Source organism: Parastagonospora nodorum, assembly GCF_000146915.1.
Source record: "Parastagonospora nodorum SN15 chromosome Unknown scaffold_4, whole genome shotgun sequence".
Taxonomy (NCBI): domain Eukaryota; kingdom Fungi; phylum Ascomycota; class Dothideomycetes; order Pleosporales; family Phaeosphaeriaceae; genus Parastagonospora; species Parastagonospora nodorum.
The window spans coordinates 1,107,111-1,126,369 of NW_001884552.1; the positions used below are offsets into that span (position 1 = coordinate 1,107,111).

At 53.3% G+C, this 19,259-nt stretch overlaps 10 protein-coding genes across 10 annotated transcripts; 9 read left to right on the forward strand and 1 right to left on the reverse strand.

The window, feature by feature from the left end:
- Positions 1-101: 101 nt before the first annotated feature.
- On the forward strand, positions 102-1,785 carry SNOG_03096 (hypothetical protein; the record flags this gene model as incomplete). Its single annotated transcript, XM_001793629.1, has 3 exons — positions 102-245; positions 365-1,507; positions 1,558-1,785. 3 exons carry the CDS (start codon positions 102-104, stop codon positions 1,783-1,785), a joined length of 1,515 nt encoding a protein of 504 aa, XP_001793681.1.
- A 514-nt stretch (positions 1,786-2,299) lies between these two features.
- Positions 2,300-3,276, forward strand: SNOG_03097 (hypothetical protein; the record flags this gene model as incomplete). The annotated part of the gene is made up of 3 exons (XM_001793630.1): positions 2,300-2,354; positions 2,426-2,703; positions 2,751-3,276. 3 exons carry the CDS (start codon positions 2,300-2,302, stop codon positions 2,961-2,963), a joined length of 546 nt encoding a protein of 181 aa, XP_001793682.1. The 3' UTR covers positions 2,964-3,276.
- Positions 3,277-3,309: 33 nt separating this feature from the next.
- SNOG_03098 (hypothetical protein) lies at positions 3,310-4,247 on the forward strand (the record flags this gene model as incomplete). The annotated part of the gene is made up of 2 exons (XM_001793631.1): positions 3,310-3,481; positions 3,532-4,247. The coding sequence occupies 2 exons, from the start codon at positions 3,310-3,312 to the stop codon at positions 4,182-4,184; spliced, it is 825 nt and encodes a 274-aa protein (XP_001793683.1). The 3' UTR covers positions 4,185-4,247.
- A 910-nt stretch (positions 4,248-5,157) lies between these two features.
- On the forward strand, positions 5,158-5,974 carry SNOG_03099 (hypothetical protein; the record flags this gene model as incomplete). The annotated part of the gene is made up of 2 exons (XM_001793632.1): positions 5,158-5,160; positions 5,245-5,974. The coding sequence occupies 2 exons, from the start codon at positions 5,158-5,160 to the stop codon at positions 5,677-5,679; spliced, it is 438 nt and encodes a 145-aa protein (XP_001793684.1). The 3' UTR covers positions 5,680-5,974.
- A 35-nt stretch (positions 5,975-6,009) lies between these two features.
- SNOG_03100 (hypothetical protein) lies at positions 6,010-7,693 on the forward strand (the record flags this gene model as incomplete). The annotated part of the gene is made up of 4 exons (XM_001793633.1): positions 6,010-6,191; positions 6,261-6,340; positions 6,834-7,196; positions 7,305-7,693. The coding sequence occupies 4 exons, from the start codon at positions 6,010-6,012 to the stop codon at positions 7,691-7,693; spliced, it is 1,014 nt and encodes a 337-aa protein (XP_001793685.1).
- Positions 7,694-10,055: 2,362 nt separating this feature from the next.
- Positions 10,056-12,597, forward strand: SNOG_03102 (hypothetical protein; the record flags this gene model as incomplete). Its single annotated transcript, XM_001793634.1, has 5 exons — positions 10,056-10,260; positions 10,312-10,445; positions 10,494-10,742; positions 10,908-11,579; positions 11,731-12,597. 5 exons carry the CDS (start codon positions 10,056-10,058, stop codon positions 12,595-12,597), a joined length of 2,127 nt encoding a protein of 708 aa, XP_001793686.1.
- Positions 12,598-13,738: 1,141 nt separating this feature from the next.
- Positions 13,739-14,294, forward strand: SNOG_03103 (hypothetical protein; the record flags this gene model as incomplete). The annotated part of the gene is made up of 3 exons (XM_001793635.1): positions 13,739-13,940; positions 13,998-14,067; positions 14,192-14,294. 3 exons carry the CDS (start codon positions 13,739-13,741, stop codon positions 14,292-14,294), a joined length of 375 nt encoding a protein of 124 aa, XP_001793687.1.
- A 525-nt stretch (positions 14,295-14,819) lies between these two features.
- On the forward strand, positions 14,820-15,467 carry SNOG_03104 (hypothetical protein; the record flags this gene model as incomplete). The annotated part of the gene is made up of 1 exon (XM_001793636.1): positions 14,820-15,467. One exon carries the CDS (start codon positions 14,820-14,822, stop codon positions 15,465-15,467), a length of 648 nt encoding a protein of 215 aa, XP_001793688.1.
- Positions 15,468-16,120: 653 nt separating this feature from the next.
- Positions 16,121-17,463, forward strand: SNOG_03105 (hypothetical protein; the record flags this gene model as incomplete). Its single annotated transcript, XM_001793637.1, has 3 exons — positions 16,121-16,132; positions 16,225-17,137; positions 17,195-17,463. The coding sequence occupies 3 exons, from the start codon at positions 16,121-16,123 to the stop codon at positions 17,461-17,463; spliced, it is 1,194 nt and encodes a 397-aa protein (XP_001793689.1).
- Positions 17,464-18,298: 835 nt separating this feature from the next.
- On the reverse strand, positions 18,299-19,151 carry SNOG_03106 (hypothetical protein). Its single transcript, XM_001793638.1, has 4 exons — positions 19,032-19,151; positions 18,861-18,976; positions 18,562-18,737; positions 18,299-18,498 (listed from the first exon to the last, which is right to left on the reverse strand). Exons 1-3 carry the CDS (start codon positions 19,110-19,112, stop codon positions 18,623-18,625), a joined length of 312 nt encoding a protein of 103 aa, XP_001793690.1. The 5' UTR covers positions 19,113-19,151; the 3' UTR covers positions 18,299-18,498; positions 18,562-18,622.
- Between the last annotated feature and the right edge of the window lie 108 nt (positions 19,152-19,259).

The following is a 19,259-nucleotide window of genomic DNA, read 5'->3' on the forward strand; positions in this document are numbered from 1 at the left end:
AGTTCCGCCCTCTCCTTCTCATCGGACTCCTTAGCCTTTCCCCACATCACCGATTGCGCAACTCGCCTAGTCAACCTGAAATCAAATTGACTGACTTCGCAATGGCTGACGTTGCAACCCCACCCGCTGCGGAAGCCACCCAGGGCAAGCAGCAAATCGTCAAGCCCGAGAAGCCTGACGAGGACAAGTACAAGGAGGATCTCGCCAAGGCCGAGAAGGAGCACGCTGCGGCTCAAGAAAAGCTGGTAAGCCATCTTTTGCTTTGGGCGCTCTTTTATGCGACAACGTGGGCTCGGTCTCATGCATCGAGCCGACGGGAAGCTGCATCGCATGCGAATTTTGTGCCGCCATACTGACTGCACAGAACGCTTGCAAAGCCAAGCTCGACCTCGCCCGCCCCAACAACAAGGACTCGCCGAACGGAAAGCGCCAGCAGGAGCTCAAGACCGAGTTGAACGCCATCCGCCAGGCCCAGCAGGGCAACAAATCCTCCCGCAGCGCCGTCCACGAACAGATCAAGAAATATGACGAACAGCTCAAGTCACGACTCAACGAGCTCAAAACTAGCAAGGGCAAGGTCAACTTCAAGTCGGTCGAGGAAGTCGACCAGGAAATCGCACGTCTTCAGAAGCAGGTCGATGGCGGCATGATGAAGCTCGTCGACGAGAAGAAGGCCCTATCCGATATTTCCAACCTGAACAAAGCGCGCAAGCAATTCTCCGGCTTTGATGGGCAACAGAAGGATATCGACGCGATCAAAGCCAAGATCGCCGAACAGAAGAAGCTGCTCGACGACCCCGAGCAGAAGGCTCTTAGCGAGAAATACACCGCGCTCCAGACAGAGCTGGACGGGTTGAAGGCCGAGCAAGATGAGGCTTTCAAGAACCTCAAGGCTCTTCGTGAGGAGACGGACAAGGCGCGTGCCGAACAACAGGCCAAGTACCAGGCACGAAAGGAGCTCAAGGACGCCTACTACCAACAGAAGCGTGCTTTCCAGGAGTACGATTTCCAGGCACGCAAGGTCCGCAACGAGAAGCGCCGCCAAGAGCAGCTTCAATATGTTGCTGGCAAGCGCAAAGAGGTTGCCAGCAAGCGTCTAGAAGAGGCGAGCGCGCCAGCATACCAGGACGAGATCTTTGCGACCGAGGGCCTAATTCGTCATTTTGACCCATCGGCACTGCCACCCAAGGAGACCGCTGCGGCCAGCAAGTTTGCCGCATCAAGTCAACGTACCGTCGACGACTCGGGTTTCAAGGGCACACGGATTGTGAAGAAGGAAACCGAAGAAGAGAGCTACTTCATGGGCTCTGGTGGTAAGAAGGGCAAGAAGGGCAAGAAAGCCGCACCCGCCGAGAGCAAGTTTAACCTCAACATGGGCGTCATTGAGGAACTTGCCAAGGTTGGCCTGGACGCACCCGCAAGCCAGGCCGACGTTCCCGCCACTGTCGAGAAGCTCAAGGAGAAGCTTGCATTCTGGAAAGGCGACCAGGACCGCAAGACCAAAGAGGTATGTCAAGACGACCCTGTTCTGACGTACAACATCTAACATATATCTAGAACATCGCAAAAGCACAGAAGGAGATCGAGCGTCTTGAGGCTGAGGAGGACGAGGGCGCGAATGGCACCACGGACACTGCCCGCAAGCCTGCCCAGAAGAACCAGGCTGTCAACGGAAACGCCTCAGCGGAAGCTGAGCTCGAGCAGGAGAAGGATGCCGCTGCAGATGCTGCAGAGGACCTCAAGAAGGCTTCGCTCGAGGACAACGCGGATGCTGCTGAGGCTTAGAGTGCCGCGAGTGTGTTGCAAGAGGGGAGGGATCACACCAAAAGTTGGGCCATTTATGTTGACTATCTAGGTTTGGGTCCTTGATGATTCATTCATATCCTGAGATTTTTACGTCTTAGGTGATGTTCAGGAGTCATAGCGTGGCATTGCTTAGTTCATGATGTGTTATGTGGGGTTCTCTTATATTATAGAAACTTATGACACAAAGAATGGTAATACGCATCTCTTCAGTTTCTTATTATGCTCTGACATTGTCTGCTCGTGAAGCCCTGGTAGATGATCCGAGGTGCATGGCGTACTTCGTCAGCGAATGACGGAGTATGGTACCATAATGAGACGACGCAAGCCCAGGCCTCGCAAAAGCAGATCCGGTTTGTGTCTTGCCCGATCCGCGTGCTCTGTCAGGCCAGTTTACGGTTACCCCACAGATACCATGTGGGGCTGAATTGCTCTTTCTGTTTGTTAGACGAACTGACGTCACTATGGATTTGTACAGACTACTTAGTCTCACAACATGCAGCCCTTCGTCAACCACTACCCCACTACACCACTCAAACACTTCAAGAAATGTACGCCCGTATTTCTCTTCGCTCTGGGTCATCTCTACTTAGAACGTCACAAAGATCTTGTAATAGTAAAGTCTTCGCCAATTGCGTGCTGACAGCTGCCGTCCAGTCACCCAAACAACACGCTATAACCCGCATCCACAAACACAACATGTCTTCTGGATTCAGCAACACCGACACCGGCTCCAAGAATGCCGACCCCTACACACAGAAGAACAAGGAGGAGCCTTCCTTGAAGGAGAAGGTTGAGGACCTCCTCAGCTTCGTCGACAAGACCAAGTTCTGCCTCTTGACCACACACGTCGCAGACAGTGATCTGTTGGCTTCAAGAGCTATGGCTGTAGCCGCCAAGGTAAGTTTGCATTGCTCTTAGTAGACTCTGAGGCTAAGAATAAACAGGAAGCAAACGGCCTCGATATCCTTTTCCACACCAACACCGAGTCTGGCAAGACCGACGATCTCAAGGAAGACTCTTCCGTCAACATTGGTTTCATCAACAACTCTGGCGAGTGGGCGTCCATCTCCGGCAAGGCGACCATTGAGACAGACCGCGCTGTTGTCAAGAAGCACTACTCACCAGCTCTGAAGGCTTGGATTGGTGACCCTTGGTGATGGCAAGCAACGATGGGTGGTCCAGAGGACTCCCGTATCGGCATCATCTCGTGTCAAGGTCAGCACTGCTCAGTATGCTACATTCGGAGAAGACTCAGATCGGGCGGATTCATCGAGCTGGCAAAGGGTGTTGCTACGGAAGAGTCCCCAAGCGTGAACAAGCTGAGCACATCGGCGAGGTAGAGTTTCAGCAAATGGAAGTCGCAGTAGAATATAACGGAGCCCGTTCCCGCATTAGAATAATTGCCGGCACCTACAATGACCGGAGTCTTGAGCAGAAGACAGTTAAAATGAAATCACATTGAACAAAAAACAGTGCTCTTGTGAAAACCGTGGCGATGATGCAATGCAACACGAGGGCTCGAGGGCTGTAGCGCGAGACGTGAACATGACGTCAGACCACATTCACATGTTTGAAACCACCCATGTTCGAAACTTCGGACGCGTCGGACAATTCTTCACATTCTCAGTCGGACTGTTATACGAACAACATTCTATCTTCATAATGGAGAATCCAGGTAAACATCTCCCCTCACAGTTCTCCAATGGCATCTAACTCTCCAACTAGTGAAAGAGATTCCCGGCATAATTCACCTCCTTACTCAATCGCCTCCATCGATCCAATACGAGACGATCGAAACCTACTTTACCCCGACCGCCAGCTTCACGCACCCATTCTGCCGCACAGGCAGCCACGACAACTCGCGATGGCTCATAGCCGCCATATACAGATGGTACAAGATCATGTCACCCCGGATCGACGTTAGCGTGCAATCCGTTGCATTCGACGAAGCGAACCTCACCCTCTACGTGCAAATCTTTCAAATCTTCAGGATATGGCTGGTGCCATTCTACTACGCGCCTGTAGAATTGACCACCGTGCTGAAACTGCGACATGACAAAGGCGACAACAAATACTACATCCACAGCCAGAACGATCTGTACCAGGTTGATCAATGGATACGGTTCATCTTGCCGGGAGGGCATTTGTTGATTTATCTGTGGCATGCGTGGGCGACGTTCTTCTGTGTCGTAGGGGCATATCTGCTCATACCGGTGACTTGGATTGAGGAGTACATGGGCTGGGGACAAGGGAACAACGCGGCTTTGGAGAGGCAGAGAAGCATGAGCGATAAAGATAGGGAGTGGAAGTGGCTGGATGGACGGAGTGATGAGCGGGTCGTAATGGAAAGTGAGTTGCGTGGAAAGCTTCTAGGCTAGAGAGTGTTTTGTTGAATTCATTTAGATTCAAAGAGATTTGTTCAAGGTTGCATTCAACCTTTCAAGTGCCGTTGTAGTTCAATGCGTCGAGAACCTAGAGACGTGTAGGCGCGCAGCACCTATACTCGTGGCGCAATTGACTTCAAATCGAGCACTTGCACATGGCAAATTGAAACACCATGTTGCAGATGGTGGACTCCTCAAGAGCTGTGACACAAAGTTCTTGAGATTGTTGCCGCCCAATGAGGAGTCCATGGTTCCCTTGCTGACCCCAGCACGCCAGCGTGGCTTTGCATGAGCATGGATCCTGGGCTGCTACAATTTTGTGGGTGCACCGAGTGCCGTGGCAATTGGGTACTTCGTCAGTTGGAATGTGCTCATACGGGCAACGCAGGTGCGTCATTGGCATGCTTAGTGACCTGAAATCACTTTGCAGCAGATGAGGTCGCTGCAACGTGGAGAAGAGTTGTCGAACGCCGCTCGGGATCTGCAAGGAAGTCGCTTGGAACGGGCTTCAGCTGCGATGATTGGGCCACAACCAACACTCCCGCATCCGAGGCGCTCCACCTAAATTCGAGTGAACCACATTCTTGCGAACACGAGGCGGTGACCGCATGCTGGGCGTCCCTTGCACATCTCGCTTCTCTCGTTCCGGCATGCTTCCTTTTCTTCTCCTCTTCGAATCTCACGTTGCCATGTTCTGCGACCCCATGCCTGGGCTTGCGGGAGGCACGACATTCGTCACCGCCTTGCATGCTTTGCCCTTCTCAGCCTCTGTTGTAGCACAACGTAGTCTCCAGTGATCAGTCCAAGCATGCACGCGATCGAACACTGCACCACTGTCGATATTCCATTGCCGTCTGTGGCGACTGCTGTCCCCGCACCGGCCCTTCATCGCCAATATCAGATTCATTGAGCAAGCGCCGCTCCCGCTGGCTAATCATATAGCGAAGCCCTGCGATAGCGACGTAGCATGGTGCGTAGAAAAAGCAACCCATTCCGGCTATTCCGTGCTACCTGGTCGTGCTTTCTCGGGCTGACATATCTGCACTGCCCGTAGACTGACCGCGGGAGCGCTTTTGACGGCCGTCAGCCGACGTCACGGCATCGCAGCCTTTCTCCAGAAGACCCCAGATACCGCTATGAGAACTTGAGTTACAGCTCGGGGGCTCATGCTGGTGGCCCTTCCCGCACACGACCTCGACCGTCCCGTACTAGCTCCGACGTCAGCAATCCCCCGCACGCAGCCTCTCCACCATATAGGGACAGTAGTAGAGCAAGTTCTACCGCGAGCAAATCCACTCGAAATACATTGAAGAAGGTTCTGAGGCGTGACTCGTTACATGCTGATGCCAGTCCTCGTTCACCGAACGGCCAGTATTATCACGAGGGAGGTAGCTCCGGCAACGTATCCAGGCTCGAACAGATAGAGGAAGGCAAGAAGAGCAGACGTCTCAGGAACGAAGCGAGTTCAACCCGTCAGCTCTTCAGTTGAACCCAAGGACGAGGCCGGCGGCGGAAGGGTGGAAGCCATGCTTCGGACTCTTCACAATCTCATCACAGACATCGAACGCCGCAGCATAGTAATAGTCCTCTGACAATGTCTAACCCCTCTGTGGTCTCGGTGGCGACGGACATTCACCCAGAATCAAGCGTCTCAAACAGCAGCAGTACAACAGTCACGCAAAGATCCCAAGACGATCGGAGCGACGACGAGGACAGTGAATCTGGACCAGAAACATACATATCAGAAGCATCTGAACGGCCCCATAGAGCTTACGACCGCAGAGGCCGATTCCCGCCCCAGCCTAATGTATTCCAGTACATGCAGCAAGTTCCTACCGTTGAGGAGTACTCAGACGAAGAGAACGATCAGTCCGCATCGTCTGCCGCTTCTTCGGCTTCGTCCGAGGGAGATTCGGATCACGAAGGCACACAGTCCTCTCATACAGGAAGCTCGCAATTCGTGAAAGACACTCCAACCACCTCACCAGCCTCGACGCGCATGTCAGAACCTGGTAGAAGACATCAGCCCCGCTCAAATCGCACACCAAAAAGACCATTGTATGCGAGCAGTTTCGTGCATGGTCACGGCGGTCGTGAAGATGAAGAGTCTGAAGGGTCTGAGGAAGCTAGTGAAGACGAAAGTGACGAGGGTGAGGCTGATCACGAGCCACCTCAACACCATGACCATGGTCACGCGCCGAAATCCGCGCTGCGAAGAATTCCACCACCGACGGCACCATCTCCATCATCTGGACACAGTGATACGCGCGCAAAACGTCTCCAGCAACAGGAGCAAGAACTTGCCAACCATATCTTGCAGAGCCCACAGCCCAAGAAAGACTTCCAATTTGCAGGTGGTCCTTCTCCTCAGCCCCAACCGTCTATGCCTCTGTATTCACCCAATGCGTACTCTGGCGCAAGTCCAGCCGCGTTTGAGCCTACGGCAGGCTATCAAGCAGAGTGGCCACAATTTCCGCCTCCACTACCTATCGGATATCCCACACAATCGATGCTCGAGTCCCCAACAGCTAGTCATGCTCTACCGCTGACCGTGCAACCACCAATGGGAGTGCCTGGTTTGCAAGTTCAGCAGCATCCTCCGCCCGTTCCAACAGCATCCTGGACAGCCACCACAGTACCAAGCACATGTACCGGCGTCCGATATAACCAGGACCACGGCTGTGGGCTACGAACTACTCGCGAATAAGCTAAGCGAGACGCCCAAGAAGACCAGTAAATTTCTCCGCAAGGGCGGAAACGTCGTACCGATATACCGCAAATTCGAACACTTGAACCACCGCGTACTGCTTCACCTGCAAGACGAAGTCTGTGAAATGGAAGAGGAACTTCGATACTTGGACGAGAGCATCAACCAGATATCTCCAAGGAACGAGACTGGACATGCCTTCCCAGCATCACGGCGAGGAGACGCTCGGTACGGGAGCGACTTGCATTACAAGCGGACAGAGCTACTTGGCCGCATCTTCCAAAAGCTGGGGCAATACAGTAAGTGCTATGCCGGTAACCCTGCGTATAAAAGCAGTTATGCCACATGGTGGACACCAAACGCCACATGCACACCGATCACGCAAGCGAAGACTGACTAGGGTACAGACCAAGCTTTGACGACGTTCAATGGTCTTTCCAAGGACCTCGACCCCGCGAGCGTCGAAGATATTCAAGCGTACCGCGCATGGATAGAGAAGCGGACGCCCGTTGACAATGCGGAGACTAGGTTTCTTGACCGCAAGAATGATCTTCTGGCAATCTCACGCCGACCATCTGTCGGACCCATGCATGGCGGTCAGCAGCAGCCTCCTATAGTCTGGCTGCCCCTGGTCCTCGTGCTCCCCATCTTGGCTTTTGCAATAGTTCCGAGCTTACTTGGTCGACTTGTTGTTATCACTCTTATCGGCGCCGCGGGGCTCCGACAGGTCACGTCGACACCTGAGTTGATGAGCTATATGACCATTCAGGAATGGTCCATTGCGGCCGCTGTGTAAGTGCATTTTAATTCTCCGCATCTTGCTGCCCAATGGCGACGTGAAGAAGCTGCGATCGAGGACACTGTTCGCTACAGCTGGACAATGTGTTTGCGGAGTGGCTGGTACACGTGCAAGATGCTGTCAACTGTCAGCTGAGCTGATGGTGAGAGTTTCGGAGTGGCCGCCAAAACGTCAGACGCGTTGGAACCGCAGTAGCAGTCCTTCTTCTTCTCGAGTTTATCCGGACATCCCGCGCATCCCGTGCTCTTGACCTGTTCCTGAGGTTCACGACGACGAAGCTAATGCATGCAGCTATTTCGGGGCTATGGCGCTTCTTGCGGGACTCGTGCGCTGACAAGCATGGACTTTTCCGTGTGCGCACATTCCACGGTTGGACGCGGAGGGTTTGGGCGGCATGATCGCCGTCGTTTATGGCGCACAGACAGGTACAAAGTGCTTATTGTGGAATCAGGCACATGAACATGCGCCTGGCCCGCTCGAAAATCACGAGCAAGAATGCGGAGTCGGTGAAATTGTGCGCAACTTTGTTTCTTTGTCTTCACTTTAGTCTATGGGCCGGGAACTTTGTGGATGGGGTGTTGCGGGATAATTGAGGGTGTGGTGCGGTTAGAGATGATGGGCCGCCCAGTTCACGCTGGCGTCAGGCTTGGCTGCATTTGGGCGGGGTTTTGACCCATGGCGAGGGCGCGGACGGAGCGTTCACCGGGCGGTTGCGAGGCTGACGCTGTGCAAGAAGGATCGCAAAGAGTAGGTGGCCTGATGCTCTGTGTCGAAGTGCAAGCGATGTACGGAGTCACTGTCTGTCCTGAGGAAGACGCGCCGCTGTTCACGTTAATGTGGCGCACGCGTTTCGAGTAGGATTTGAGCCGGTCACTTTGAGATGGCCATGTTTGCACAAGTGCGTGCCCTCAGCCACAGGCTTTGGATAGAGATGGTGATCGGACCGAAGGAGTATTGGGTTCCGTCAAGCATATCGGAGGCGCATCGCAATATAGTAAGATAGGCAGTAGATGATGTCAGGATAGACAGCAAGCCGACGACGAGGCCGCGCATCGATTTGCATTTCCAAGCATTCTCGTCCACCCCAGCAGATGCCATGTAAACAGGTCGACGGGCAGCACTGGCCCAAAGCAGTGCAGTGCTGAGGAACTGCAGAACGCAGACTGGCGCTAGTGCCGTGTAACTATCCTGACGGCGGCGCTAGGGCAGCTCTCCGCACGACGGCCATGGCACCGTGGTCTACACCAAACAAGACGCGTGTTGAGAGCGTCGTGAAATCGGATGGGGCGGCCTGCATGCTGCGAGTGCATTCCAGGGCGATAACGCGGCAGCAGCGGGCCCACACGCGCTCGCAGGCGGTGCTGGTGGTGGTGAGGTGCAGGCTGCAAGAATGGGCGTGTCTCTGGCGACGTCTGGTTCCTGGCTAAGCAGCGGCTTGACTGGACCTGGGGCTTGCCTGCTTTGGGCGGTGGTGGTCGGGATAAGGGGCGACTTTGGCATTTAGCAGCACACCTGACCGTGGGTTTCAGCAGGAACCCTGCGCGGCGGGCCTCGTACTGCGGGCGTCCAAAGCTCGGGGTTGCGCAACACAGACGATGCAGCAGGCGGGAGGGCCTCAGCACCCTGGGCCGGGCTGGCGATTAGAGTCTTGATACACTGCTGCAGCTACCGCCCAAGTGCAATCCATCAGTGCATGCAAGTGCTGCTGCTTCTCCACACCCCGTGTCCCGTCTAACCTCGCGGTGCTGTTTCTGCAGGCCCCGGCCCACTTAATTACTCCTGCTAGACGCAGCCGATGCGCTCCCTGAAACTGAAACGGCCTTCGCTGTTGCCCTACATACACACTGCATCGCTGCTACCCGCCGGGCCTCCTGCGCCTGCCCTCTTGCCCTCGCCGTCCCTCCTCACCCTCTCACCACCGCCCGCCTGAGGCTTGACACACTCAGGACTCACCCCATTGACGCTGGCGCGCCCCCGCACCGCCCACCGCCCGCCCGCCCACCACTCAGACAGCGCCGCGCCGATCGCACCTCCACCCCAAAAGTAATTTCTCAGCTGCCTCGCCCTCGACGCACACAAACGACCGCCCTATTCACTCTCGCTGGACGAACCTCCCCCTGCAACCCGCCACGCCGTTTCCCAGTCCCCGGCAGCGCGCACAAAGAATTGCTGCGAACCGCCCGTTGATCGCTAGATAAAGCCGCGGGTGCGTAGCCCAACCAGACACAAGCCACAGCCGGTACCTGAGCAGCGACTTCTTTGTCGCCTTTCCGCTAGGGCTCCTGCAACAGCACCTCAGACACCAAGAGGCTCCCTTGGCCACTCGACACGCCAGCCCGCCGTCCCAGATCCCTCCAACATGGCCGTCTCGATGCTGCATGCCCCGTCGCGGGCGTCGACATCGTCTTCGTCGTCCTTCATACCCGTCTCGCGCCAGAACACAATGTCCTCACACGATGGCTCGCGCTCCGTGCGCCAGTCGAAGCGCTACTCCGTGACCGCGCTGTACCTGTCCATGTCGGCAAAGGACAAGGAGCTGGAGATTGAAGACGACCTGGCCAGAGGTACGTTTTCAGTGCGGATAGCATGCGAGCTCACCAGCTAATTGTTCGCAGCCCAGAAGATCCTCCGCGAACTCAAGTCCAAGATCTCGTCGCAGTCGAAGAAGAACTTCGTGCTCGAGAAGGACGTGCGCTATCTCGACTCGCGCATCGCCCTGCTCATCCAGAATCGCATGGCACTGGAGGAGGTACGCCAATGCCAATTCCGCTGACATGGCACCACTGACCACATGCAGCAAAACGAAGTTGCAAGCCACCTCGAAGAAGGCATGGAGCTCCAGGAAGGTTTCTTCCCCAACGACGACAAGACGCAAAAATACGGCAACCTGCTGTTCCTCCTACAATCAGAGCCGCGCCACATTGCGCATCTCTGCCGCCTGGTCTCCATGGCCGAGATCGATGCGCTGCTCCAGACCGTCATGTTCACCATCTACGGAAACCAATACGAGAGTCGTGAGGAGCATCTGCTGCTGACCATGTTTCAGGTATGATCCCCATCGAATTTCGGAAGAATAAATGCTAATCTCCCCGAAACAGTCTGTACTCACCTACCAATTTCGACAACACCCCGGGACTATAGTTCGCTTCTACGCGCTAACACCCCGGTCTCTCGCATGATGACCACATACACTCGACGAGGACCCGGCCAGAGCTACCTCAAGGTCGTGCTACAAGATAGGATCAACTCACTAATCGAGCTCAAGGACCTAGACCTCGAGATCAACCCTCTTAAGGTCTATGAGAAGATGATCATAGAGCTCGAAGACCAGGGCAAGCTGCCAGCCAACCTACCCAGGGCCGTCACTGCAGAGCAGGCCACCGAGAATGAGAGAGTGCAGCAGATCATCGCACCACGCGTAACCATGTTGATGGAGATTGCCAACAACTTCCTCACTACCATCATTAAAGGGCTCGAGGAGACACCATACGGTATCCGATGGATTTGCAAACAGATTCGCAGTCTGTCGAGACGCAAGTACCCCGACGCCCAAGATCAGACAATATGCACGCTCATCGGTGGCTTCTTCTTCCTCCGTTTTATCAATCCTGCCATTGTTACACCGCGGTCATATATGCTCATTGACGCGACACCCGCCGAGAATCCCAAGCGTGTCCTGACATACATTGCCAAGATGTTGCAGAATTTGGCGAACAAGCCATCATACGCAAAGGAGCCGTATATGGCTAAACTCCAACCCTTCGTCCACCAGAACAAGGACCGAATCAACAAGTTCCTCCTTGATCTCTGCGAAGTCCAGGACTTCTACGAGAGTTTGGAGTTGGACAATTACGTGGCGTTGTCCAAGGAAGGATTTGGAGCTGTCAATCACGCTCAACGAAGTTTATGCAACGCACTCATTACTAGAGAGGCATCAAGCTGAACTGGTAGGCAAAGCGGGCACGCAACCTGCAGCGTATACTAATCACATGCAGGCAAAGGATGATAGCTCGCATCTTAGTGTGATCCTGCAGGAGCTTGGCCCTGCGCCTGCTCAGCTCCCGCGAAAGGAGAACAGGGCTATCAATCTGCCTTTGTTTAGCAAGTGGGAGACACCTCTGGACGACTTTACAGCGGCACTCGACATCACACAAGAAGAGATCTTCTTCATGGAGGCAAAATCGACTTTTGTCATGATACTCCGCTCTCTGCCACCAAACAGCTCCATCACCCGGAGACCGCTGCGACTGGATAGGATCGCAGAGGCAGCGGCTACAACCAAGAACGACTCTGTCATGGTGAAGAAGGGCATCCGGAGTATGGAGCTGCTCAGCCAGCTTCAAGATCTGGGTGTCATCGACAAGGAAGACCAGTTCTCACTGCTCAGAGACGAAGTCGAGCAGGAGCTGGTGCATCTCGGATCAATGAAAGACAAGGTCATCGAAGAGACTCGAAAGCTCGAGGAGGTCTTCCGGACGATTCGCGACCACAATCTGTACCTTGTTGGTCAGCTCGAGACATACAAGTCATATCTTCACAACGTCCGCAGCCAGTCTGAAGGCAAAACACGAAAGCAACAAAAGCACCAAGTTTTGGGACCATACAAGTTCACACACCAGCAACTAGAAAAGGAGGGCGTCATCCAGAAGAGCAACGTCCCCGAGAACCGAAGAGCCAATATCTACTTCAACTTCACAAGCCCACTTCCCGGCACCTTTGTCATCTCGCTCCACTACAAAGGCCGCAACCGAGGACTACTGGAGCTCGACCTCAAGCTAGACGACCTGCTCGAGATGCAAAAGGACAATCAGGAAGACCTAGACCTTGAGTACGTTCAATTCAACGTCTCAAAAGTCCTGGTGCTGTTGAACAAGCGCTTCGCACGAAAGAAGGGATGGTAGGGCCGTCTACTTCCATATCGCGATGCGCCACCTGAAAGCTATGATACCCCCGACTTTTGCTATGTCCTCGCCGCAGCTTTACGCTTTTCCGGACGGTGAAAACGCTATTCTCTATTTCGATGACACGGTTCCATTCCTATCTGTGGCGGAGTATGGAGTAAACTTTGTCGGATCTTATCTACTACCTTATTGTTCTGGGATACCCTTGGTGTGGATTTGAGGTGAACGAGACGTTTCACAGACTCTCTGAGGAGTTTGCTCCATCGCGTGATTTCCTTGTTATTACTATCAATTTTCTAAACCCTCGCTCTAATCACGCATATTGTACACAAACTTTCGAGGGATGGACTACGATGGAAACATGGGTCTGGGGACCTTGATCGAACCGGCGTTGATTTTCTTGTCCTTTGCGCGTCCTGTTGCTTTATGTGGGTGGAAACGGCAGGACCGGCATTGTTACTATTTGTTTGAGCGATATCCAGATGTACGATATGTGATTTTGAACTATTCGGTACGTGCTGGAACGGAATGCCACGGGACGAGACCGGGTATGGCAATTAATGGATGAGCTCAGACTGCTCTTTTTCCACTGCGAAGGCACACTTGTCACTGCCTGGTGATTGAAGCTCGGAACTTGCCGTGTCCTGGTCTCCCATGCCTTCGACGGACAAGGAAATGTAGTTCTCCATCGCCCTTTGTCTCTGCCATCCTGGTCTACCAGCTACGTCACCCGAGTCGCTGCAAACACACAGGAACACGTCTATTGGCAGCTGTGAAACAAACGGCAACAATCGGAACATCACGCAAGCTGCAAGATAAGACGCAATAGCGAGATAGCGCTAGTTGGCGACCGACATCATCGCATCGTCCTGATACGCACCTCATGCACGGTGCCTGTCACACGGAACATACCCCGCTAGGCTAGGCAGACGGCGCGTTGATTGGCTGCACCACCGCCTCATTGACGGGGATAGTGTCGGGGTAAGGCTACGACATCGGGGACAACGCTGTGACTCTTCCATGATCAACTTGCTTCTCTTCTTTGCCTCGAACAATCTCTTCTCTTACTTCAAATTGTCTTAACTCTTGGGCTTGTTGTTTTTGAATATCTGAACGTTGGAAAGCGTCGGTCGGATCAACCATGTCTTCTTCACACCCGCCTGCAACGTCGAGTAATGCGATTGCGATCCCTAGGCGGAAATCCAAAGTCCATGGAGCGGGCAATGCGGGCGGATCATCCGGAGACAGCTTCCAGAAGTACGGCAGCTTCAGCTCAGGCTCGCCGTCCTCTGCGCCGTCCTCGATTCCGAATGCGAGTGGGCGGAGGAGGGAGAGCTTGATGTGTGAGTCCACCTAACCCCTCGGCTGCTTGGGGATGGAGGATCTAATGGAATACACAGCTGCATCATTCTCGCAAGTCGAACACACCGTCATCAACGTCGGCGAAGAAGAGCGGCCGCGGCTCATCTCGTGTGTCAAGTCCGGGCAGGGCTTCGATTGGAACCAAGGTACACACATACTACACCTCCTTACATATGCGACAATAGAAATGGGATGCTGACGCGTTTTGTTGCGTAGAAATATTCCTGCCTAGCTACGCCGATTACCACTTCGATAACGATCTCGAGACAAGGAGGGATCCGGTTACGGATATCATTGTTACGGACGAGGAGATTGGAAAGATGTTCCCTGAATAAGGAATGGGTTTACATTGGCAGGGGCTTCGGCTATGATTTACATGGGTTAAGAGACTGGTACATTGGTGTTTGGGGGATATGCTTTGCTTCTGGAGTTACTGGGTCGATTGTACAATATGGGTTTGGCAACGGGTATGGGCGCTGGGATGGCGTTGATAGGCTGTTGCATACGCAATTCTGGTTGCACTCGGATACACACGTAGCTACCATCACAATCAAACGTACATGACTCTCATAGCAAGTTGACTGGCGGTTCACTATCTGGCTTCCCCGCGCCTCGGCATAGACGCGGTGATGCCTTATCGATAAGCGCGTTGTCGCGACTAGTGTTTCCGCGCAAATGGGACCAAAACAAGTCAACACCCCAAACAACGGCGACGGCATCACGACTTCATAGCATTCCCGACACTCGAATCCCTCAGAATCAGCCCGCTTGGTCCCTCCGATAACGTCCAAGTTATCACAAACGCCCCAGATCCTGCGCAGCGGCCCCCGCGGCCCCAAACCACATCCTCCACCAAAACAATGGACACCCAACACCGCAAAATCGAGCTCCAATCCCCCTCAGATCTCACCTTCCTCACCTCCCAAATCCGCACCGCCGCCCGCCAAAAACTCGACCTGCACCTCCCTCCCGTCTCCGACTCCTCCGAACCCGACGAACTGCGCCGCCAAGTCGAAGACCTCGTCGACGCCTTTGTCGCCCAGGTGCTCGCGGGCATGAAGGGCAACATCAGCATCAACGGCATGGACGTCGAGGGCGCGATTGACGGCGAAGGGACTGTCGAAGCGACTATGGAAGGGGTTGAGAGGGAAGAGTTTGAGCCATTTGATGAGAAACTACGGGGCAAGGTGGGGAGCACGATTGCGAGGCGGGATGCGCTGGTGGGCAAGATTAGTGCGCATAGGAGGACGACGGGGGAGGCGGCGGCCAAGGCTTTTCAGCAGCAGTTTGAGCGGGAGAATGAGGTTGTGGCGAAGCAGGTGGTGGAGGAGGGGGATATGGATATTGCGGGTGTGGATGCATTGGAGAGGGAGGAGGAGGTTAGGAGGAATTGGGAGAGGGCGGTGGAGGGTTTGGGCAGGTTGAATAAGGGGCTGCCGGAGACGAGGGCGCGGTTGGAGAGGGCGGGGGATGTTGTTGGGTATCTTGGGGGAGAGAAGAAGGGTTGAAATATATGGGGGGAATTGGTGTTTGGCGTTTTGGTGGAGTGGGATACCCATGTGTTTTGTGGTCTTCGGCTTGGAAATTTGCACTTTGAAACTTTGAAACTTTTGAACAGCATCACGGTGTGTACAAAATTGCATCAGATTGAGCATGTGTCAAGCCCTGTTCTTGACTTGCTCTTACGATCATGTTCACCAGGACTGCTAGACTCCAAAGGGTGCCAAAGTTCGCAGCCAACACAGTATCAAAAAAAAACCGAGGCATTCGGCTCGCCCTCCTTCCCATGTGCAACTCAGTGGAACTCCACCTGCAAGTCGGCGCAAACTCCCGATCATGACTGGCTTCGAGGTATCCATGGCGCACAGTCGGCGCGCGGGCCAAAGTTTCCGCGCGACCATACGTCATGTTGAACATCCCGCAGTTACCCGGCATGGCGTAAACAGAGGAGAAAAACATTGAAGATGCCTCCCAGTGCTTGAATACCACAATTGAATGAGGTAAATTGCAATTGAAGAAACAGTTTTTTAAAGCATGTTGTCGTCTAGGCGATTGCCGACTGGTGTAAGGGAGTTGGTGCGATCACATGCGCTTTCAGCATCTCGACGAAGCGCGGTTGGACCGCAACAGAAGAGGTGTATTACGATTGAGCAATTGAATGATGGCAGAGATAGTAAGTGTTATATTGGCTCAGCTGGCTAAGCCAATTGCTTCGAATTTCGCATCATTGCAATCCAATTGCTAACCACATCCACAGATCGCGAGCGCGTCGTGATCCTGGGATCAGGCTGGGCCGGCTTCACAGTCGCGCGAACTCTCGACCCATCTAAATTCCAAGCTGTAGTTGTATCTCCAAGGTCTTACTTTGCCTTCACCCCGCTCCTTGCCAGCACTGCAGTGGGCACACTCGAGTTCCGCACTGCTCTAGAGCCAGTGCGAAGTCGGCGCACCAAAGTGGATTTCTTCCAGGGATGGGCTGATGATGTGGACTTCAAGAATAAGAGCATTACGATTGAGGAGGCCGTGGATGATCCTACGCAGGGCATGGCGTTGACGACAGATCGTCATGCGGGTGAAACGAAAGAGCAGAGAGAGGCTGAGAAGAAGAAGGAGGTGGCTAAGGGGAGGATGTTTGATCTGACTTATGATAAGTTGGTGGTCACTGTGGGGTGCTATAGTCAGACGTTCAATACTCCTGGTGTACGAGAACACGCATACTTTCTCAAAGACGTTGGGGACGCGCGAAAGATTCGGAACAGACTTCTGGCTTGCTTTGAAGGCGCGGCACTACCTACAACAAGCGAGGAGATGAGACGACAACTACTCCACTTCGCAGTTGTCGGTGGCGGACCGACAGGAATTGAGTTCAGTGCCGAATTGCATGATCTGATCAACGAAGACATGGCAAAAATCTACCCCGAGCTGATTAAGTACCACAAAATCACAGTCTACGACGTTGCAGAGAAGGTCTTACCCATGTTCGACGAGAAACTGGCAGGATACGCCATGCAGAAATTCAAGCGTGAGGGCATCGATATCAAGACGAGCCATCATGTTGAGGAATTGAGTACAGGAGCACCAGTAGAACGAAGTGCTTCCGACAATGTAGACGACTACCGTCTCTTCACGCTCAAGATCAAAGAAGAAGGTGCAATCGGCGTGGGCATGTGCGTATGGAGTAAGTTACCATCCCCTTTCAAGCTTCACACACATACTAACATACCTCCAGGCACAGGACTAATGCAAAACCCCTTCGTCGCCCACGCACTCGACGGCGTTCGCGAAGCTCCCTCCAACCTCCGTCTGCTCGAATCAGATTCACCCTCCTCCTCCTCCTCCACCACCCCATCCTCCCCTCCAACTAAATGGAAACTCCAAAAGACCCCAAATCAGGCTCCATCATCACCGACGACGTCTCGCGTCGAACTCGTCCCCAGACACTTCTCCTCTTCCCCACTCAGCGATCCACCCGACGTCTTCGCCCTCGGCGACTGCGCATCATGATCACCACGTACCCGGCAACCGCACAAGTCGCGTCTCAAAAAGCTTCTGGCTTTCCAAACGCCTCAACAACAACTCTATCGACGCGTCCGGCTTCACGTACAAAGACCTGGGCACGCTGGCGTACATTGGGAATTGGGATGCGCTATTCCAGGGGGGTAGAGGAGGGAGACTGCAGGGCTATCTGGCGTGGATTATCTGGCGAGGGGCGTACATTACACGGACAGTGAGTTGGCGGAATAAGATTTTGGTACCGGTTTATTGGATGGTCAATTGGGTTTTTGGGAGGGATATTAGTCGCTTTTAGAGGGGAAATGGGTGTGTTTATGGTTAGATGCAATGCTTGTAATGGAAAGAATCTACTCACAATCCTAATATTTCACCCTTTATTCTTCGGATGTGCTCGTGAACTGCGTCAAATGTCAGTCGCTTGACAAGAAACTGCATACCAAGGAGACACCCTCGGTAACTCCCCAGTACTGAGTACCAATCCTTAGTACAGAAGAAGACGGAACGAAATAGGTATCAAGGGCAAGAAAAACATGTCAAGATGCCTAGATTATTACTTCAGCCTTAGGGTAACCGACCAACACCTAGTCTCTGTACTTTTGATTCAAATGTTTCCAAATCAGAGCCTTGGGAGAAGAACTTGTACATAGAGCGGTTTGCCGACTTTTCTTCCTTCCATCCATCTAACAAAATGAATTATCAACAAAATCCAATTGAGAAGTTAGCTCACTGGGAAGACTGAGCTTCAGCAAGGGCTTACGCCTGATTGACAGCGGAAGTGTTATTTTCGATGCGCCGAAAAAGAATCATACATGACAAGCTGTAATCCAAATAGGAACATGAATCTGACTGAACTTCTACAAGAAGCAAGACTGAATTCGTCAAACTACAGCGCGGCGCGGAGAAATTAGCATGCAGGTTCGAATGAAAAGGCCTACGTCGACACCCGTCTCTTACCAATTCCCTCGATGATCTTTCCCCACACCCAAAAGCCGAGACACAGAAGAGTTATACTTCCACATCCCACCCCTACCCCACACATTAAGCATGGGAACACAAACCGACACCTTAAGCTTAGGCGCGAGTACGAACCATTTCGAACTCCCAGCCCTTGAATAATCGCAACAACCCGCCAGCGTCGTCGCAGTAGGGCTTATCTCCGCTCTTGAAGTAGCTTGCTCCGGCACCGATGAGCAAGCTGATCAAGAGCGTAGCAATGGATTTGTCGTATATGTCGTATATGCCCGTCATTGACCACTTTTAGAATACTTGGTTAGCACGGATTGTGTATCAGGTCCTGAGAAGGGAGAGTAGGCACCTTGTAGTTCATGATTCCTATTTGAAGCTTTGTTAGAAGCTGGTACGATGACGTTGATTTGCGGAACTGTGACTTACCCATGATGGCGAAGAAGACAGAGCCTTCGTACCACCCGGCTTGTACGGCACCGCGCAAAGCTGTGGGCAGCGTGTTCAAGGACGGGTGCTTGAATTGGTCGAGACCTTTTGTCTTGTCATATCGTTAATGCAAGGATGCTCATGGGAGGTGTAAAGCTTCAGCGTACTGTATGGCCTAGAGCGAGCACGCCGTGCGCGACGGCTGCAGCGAGGAGCAGAGGGTGTTTGTTGCTTGTTGTTGATGCCATTGCTATGCAAATTATACAGATTGAAGTTGGAGATCAGAATTGAACATGTAGCGGATGTTGTAGAGAGGGAAAGAAAGAAAGCTACAGAGTCGTGTTAGTCTACCGAGGCCTTTTCAATCGTATTGGATTGGATGGTGATTTACCCCA

Bases quoted from the DNA above. Each gene is read 5' to 3' on its own strand.
- SNOG_03106 (XM_001793638.1), bottom strand. From the start codon at position 19,112: ATGGCATCAACAACAAGCAACAAACACCCTCTGCTCCTCGCTGCAGCC. The intron at 18,977-19,031 runs GTACGCTGAAGC...CGATATGACAAG, and splicing joins TGCTCGCTCTAGGCCATACA to ACAAAAGGTCTCGACCAATT. The intron at 18,738-18,860 runs GTCACAGTTCCG...GTGCTAACCAAG, and splicing joins TTCTTCGCCATCATGGGTAA to TATTCTAAAAGTGGTCAATG.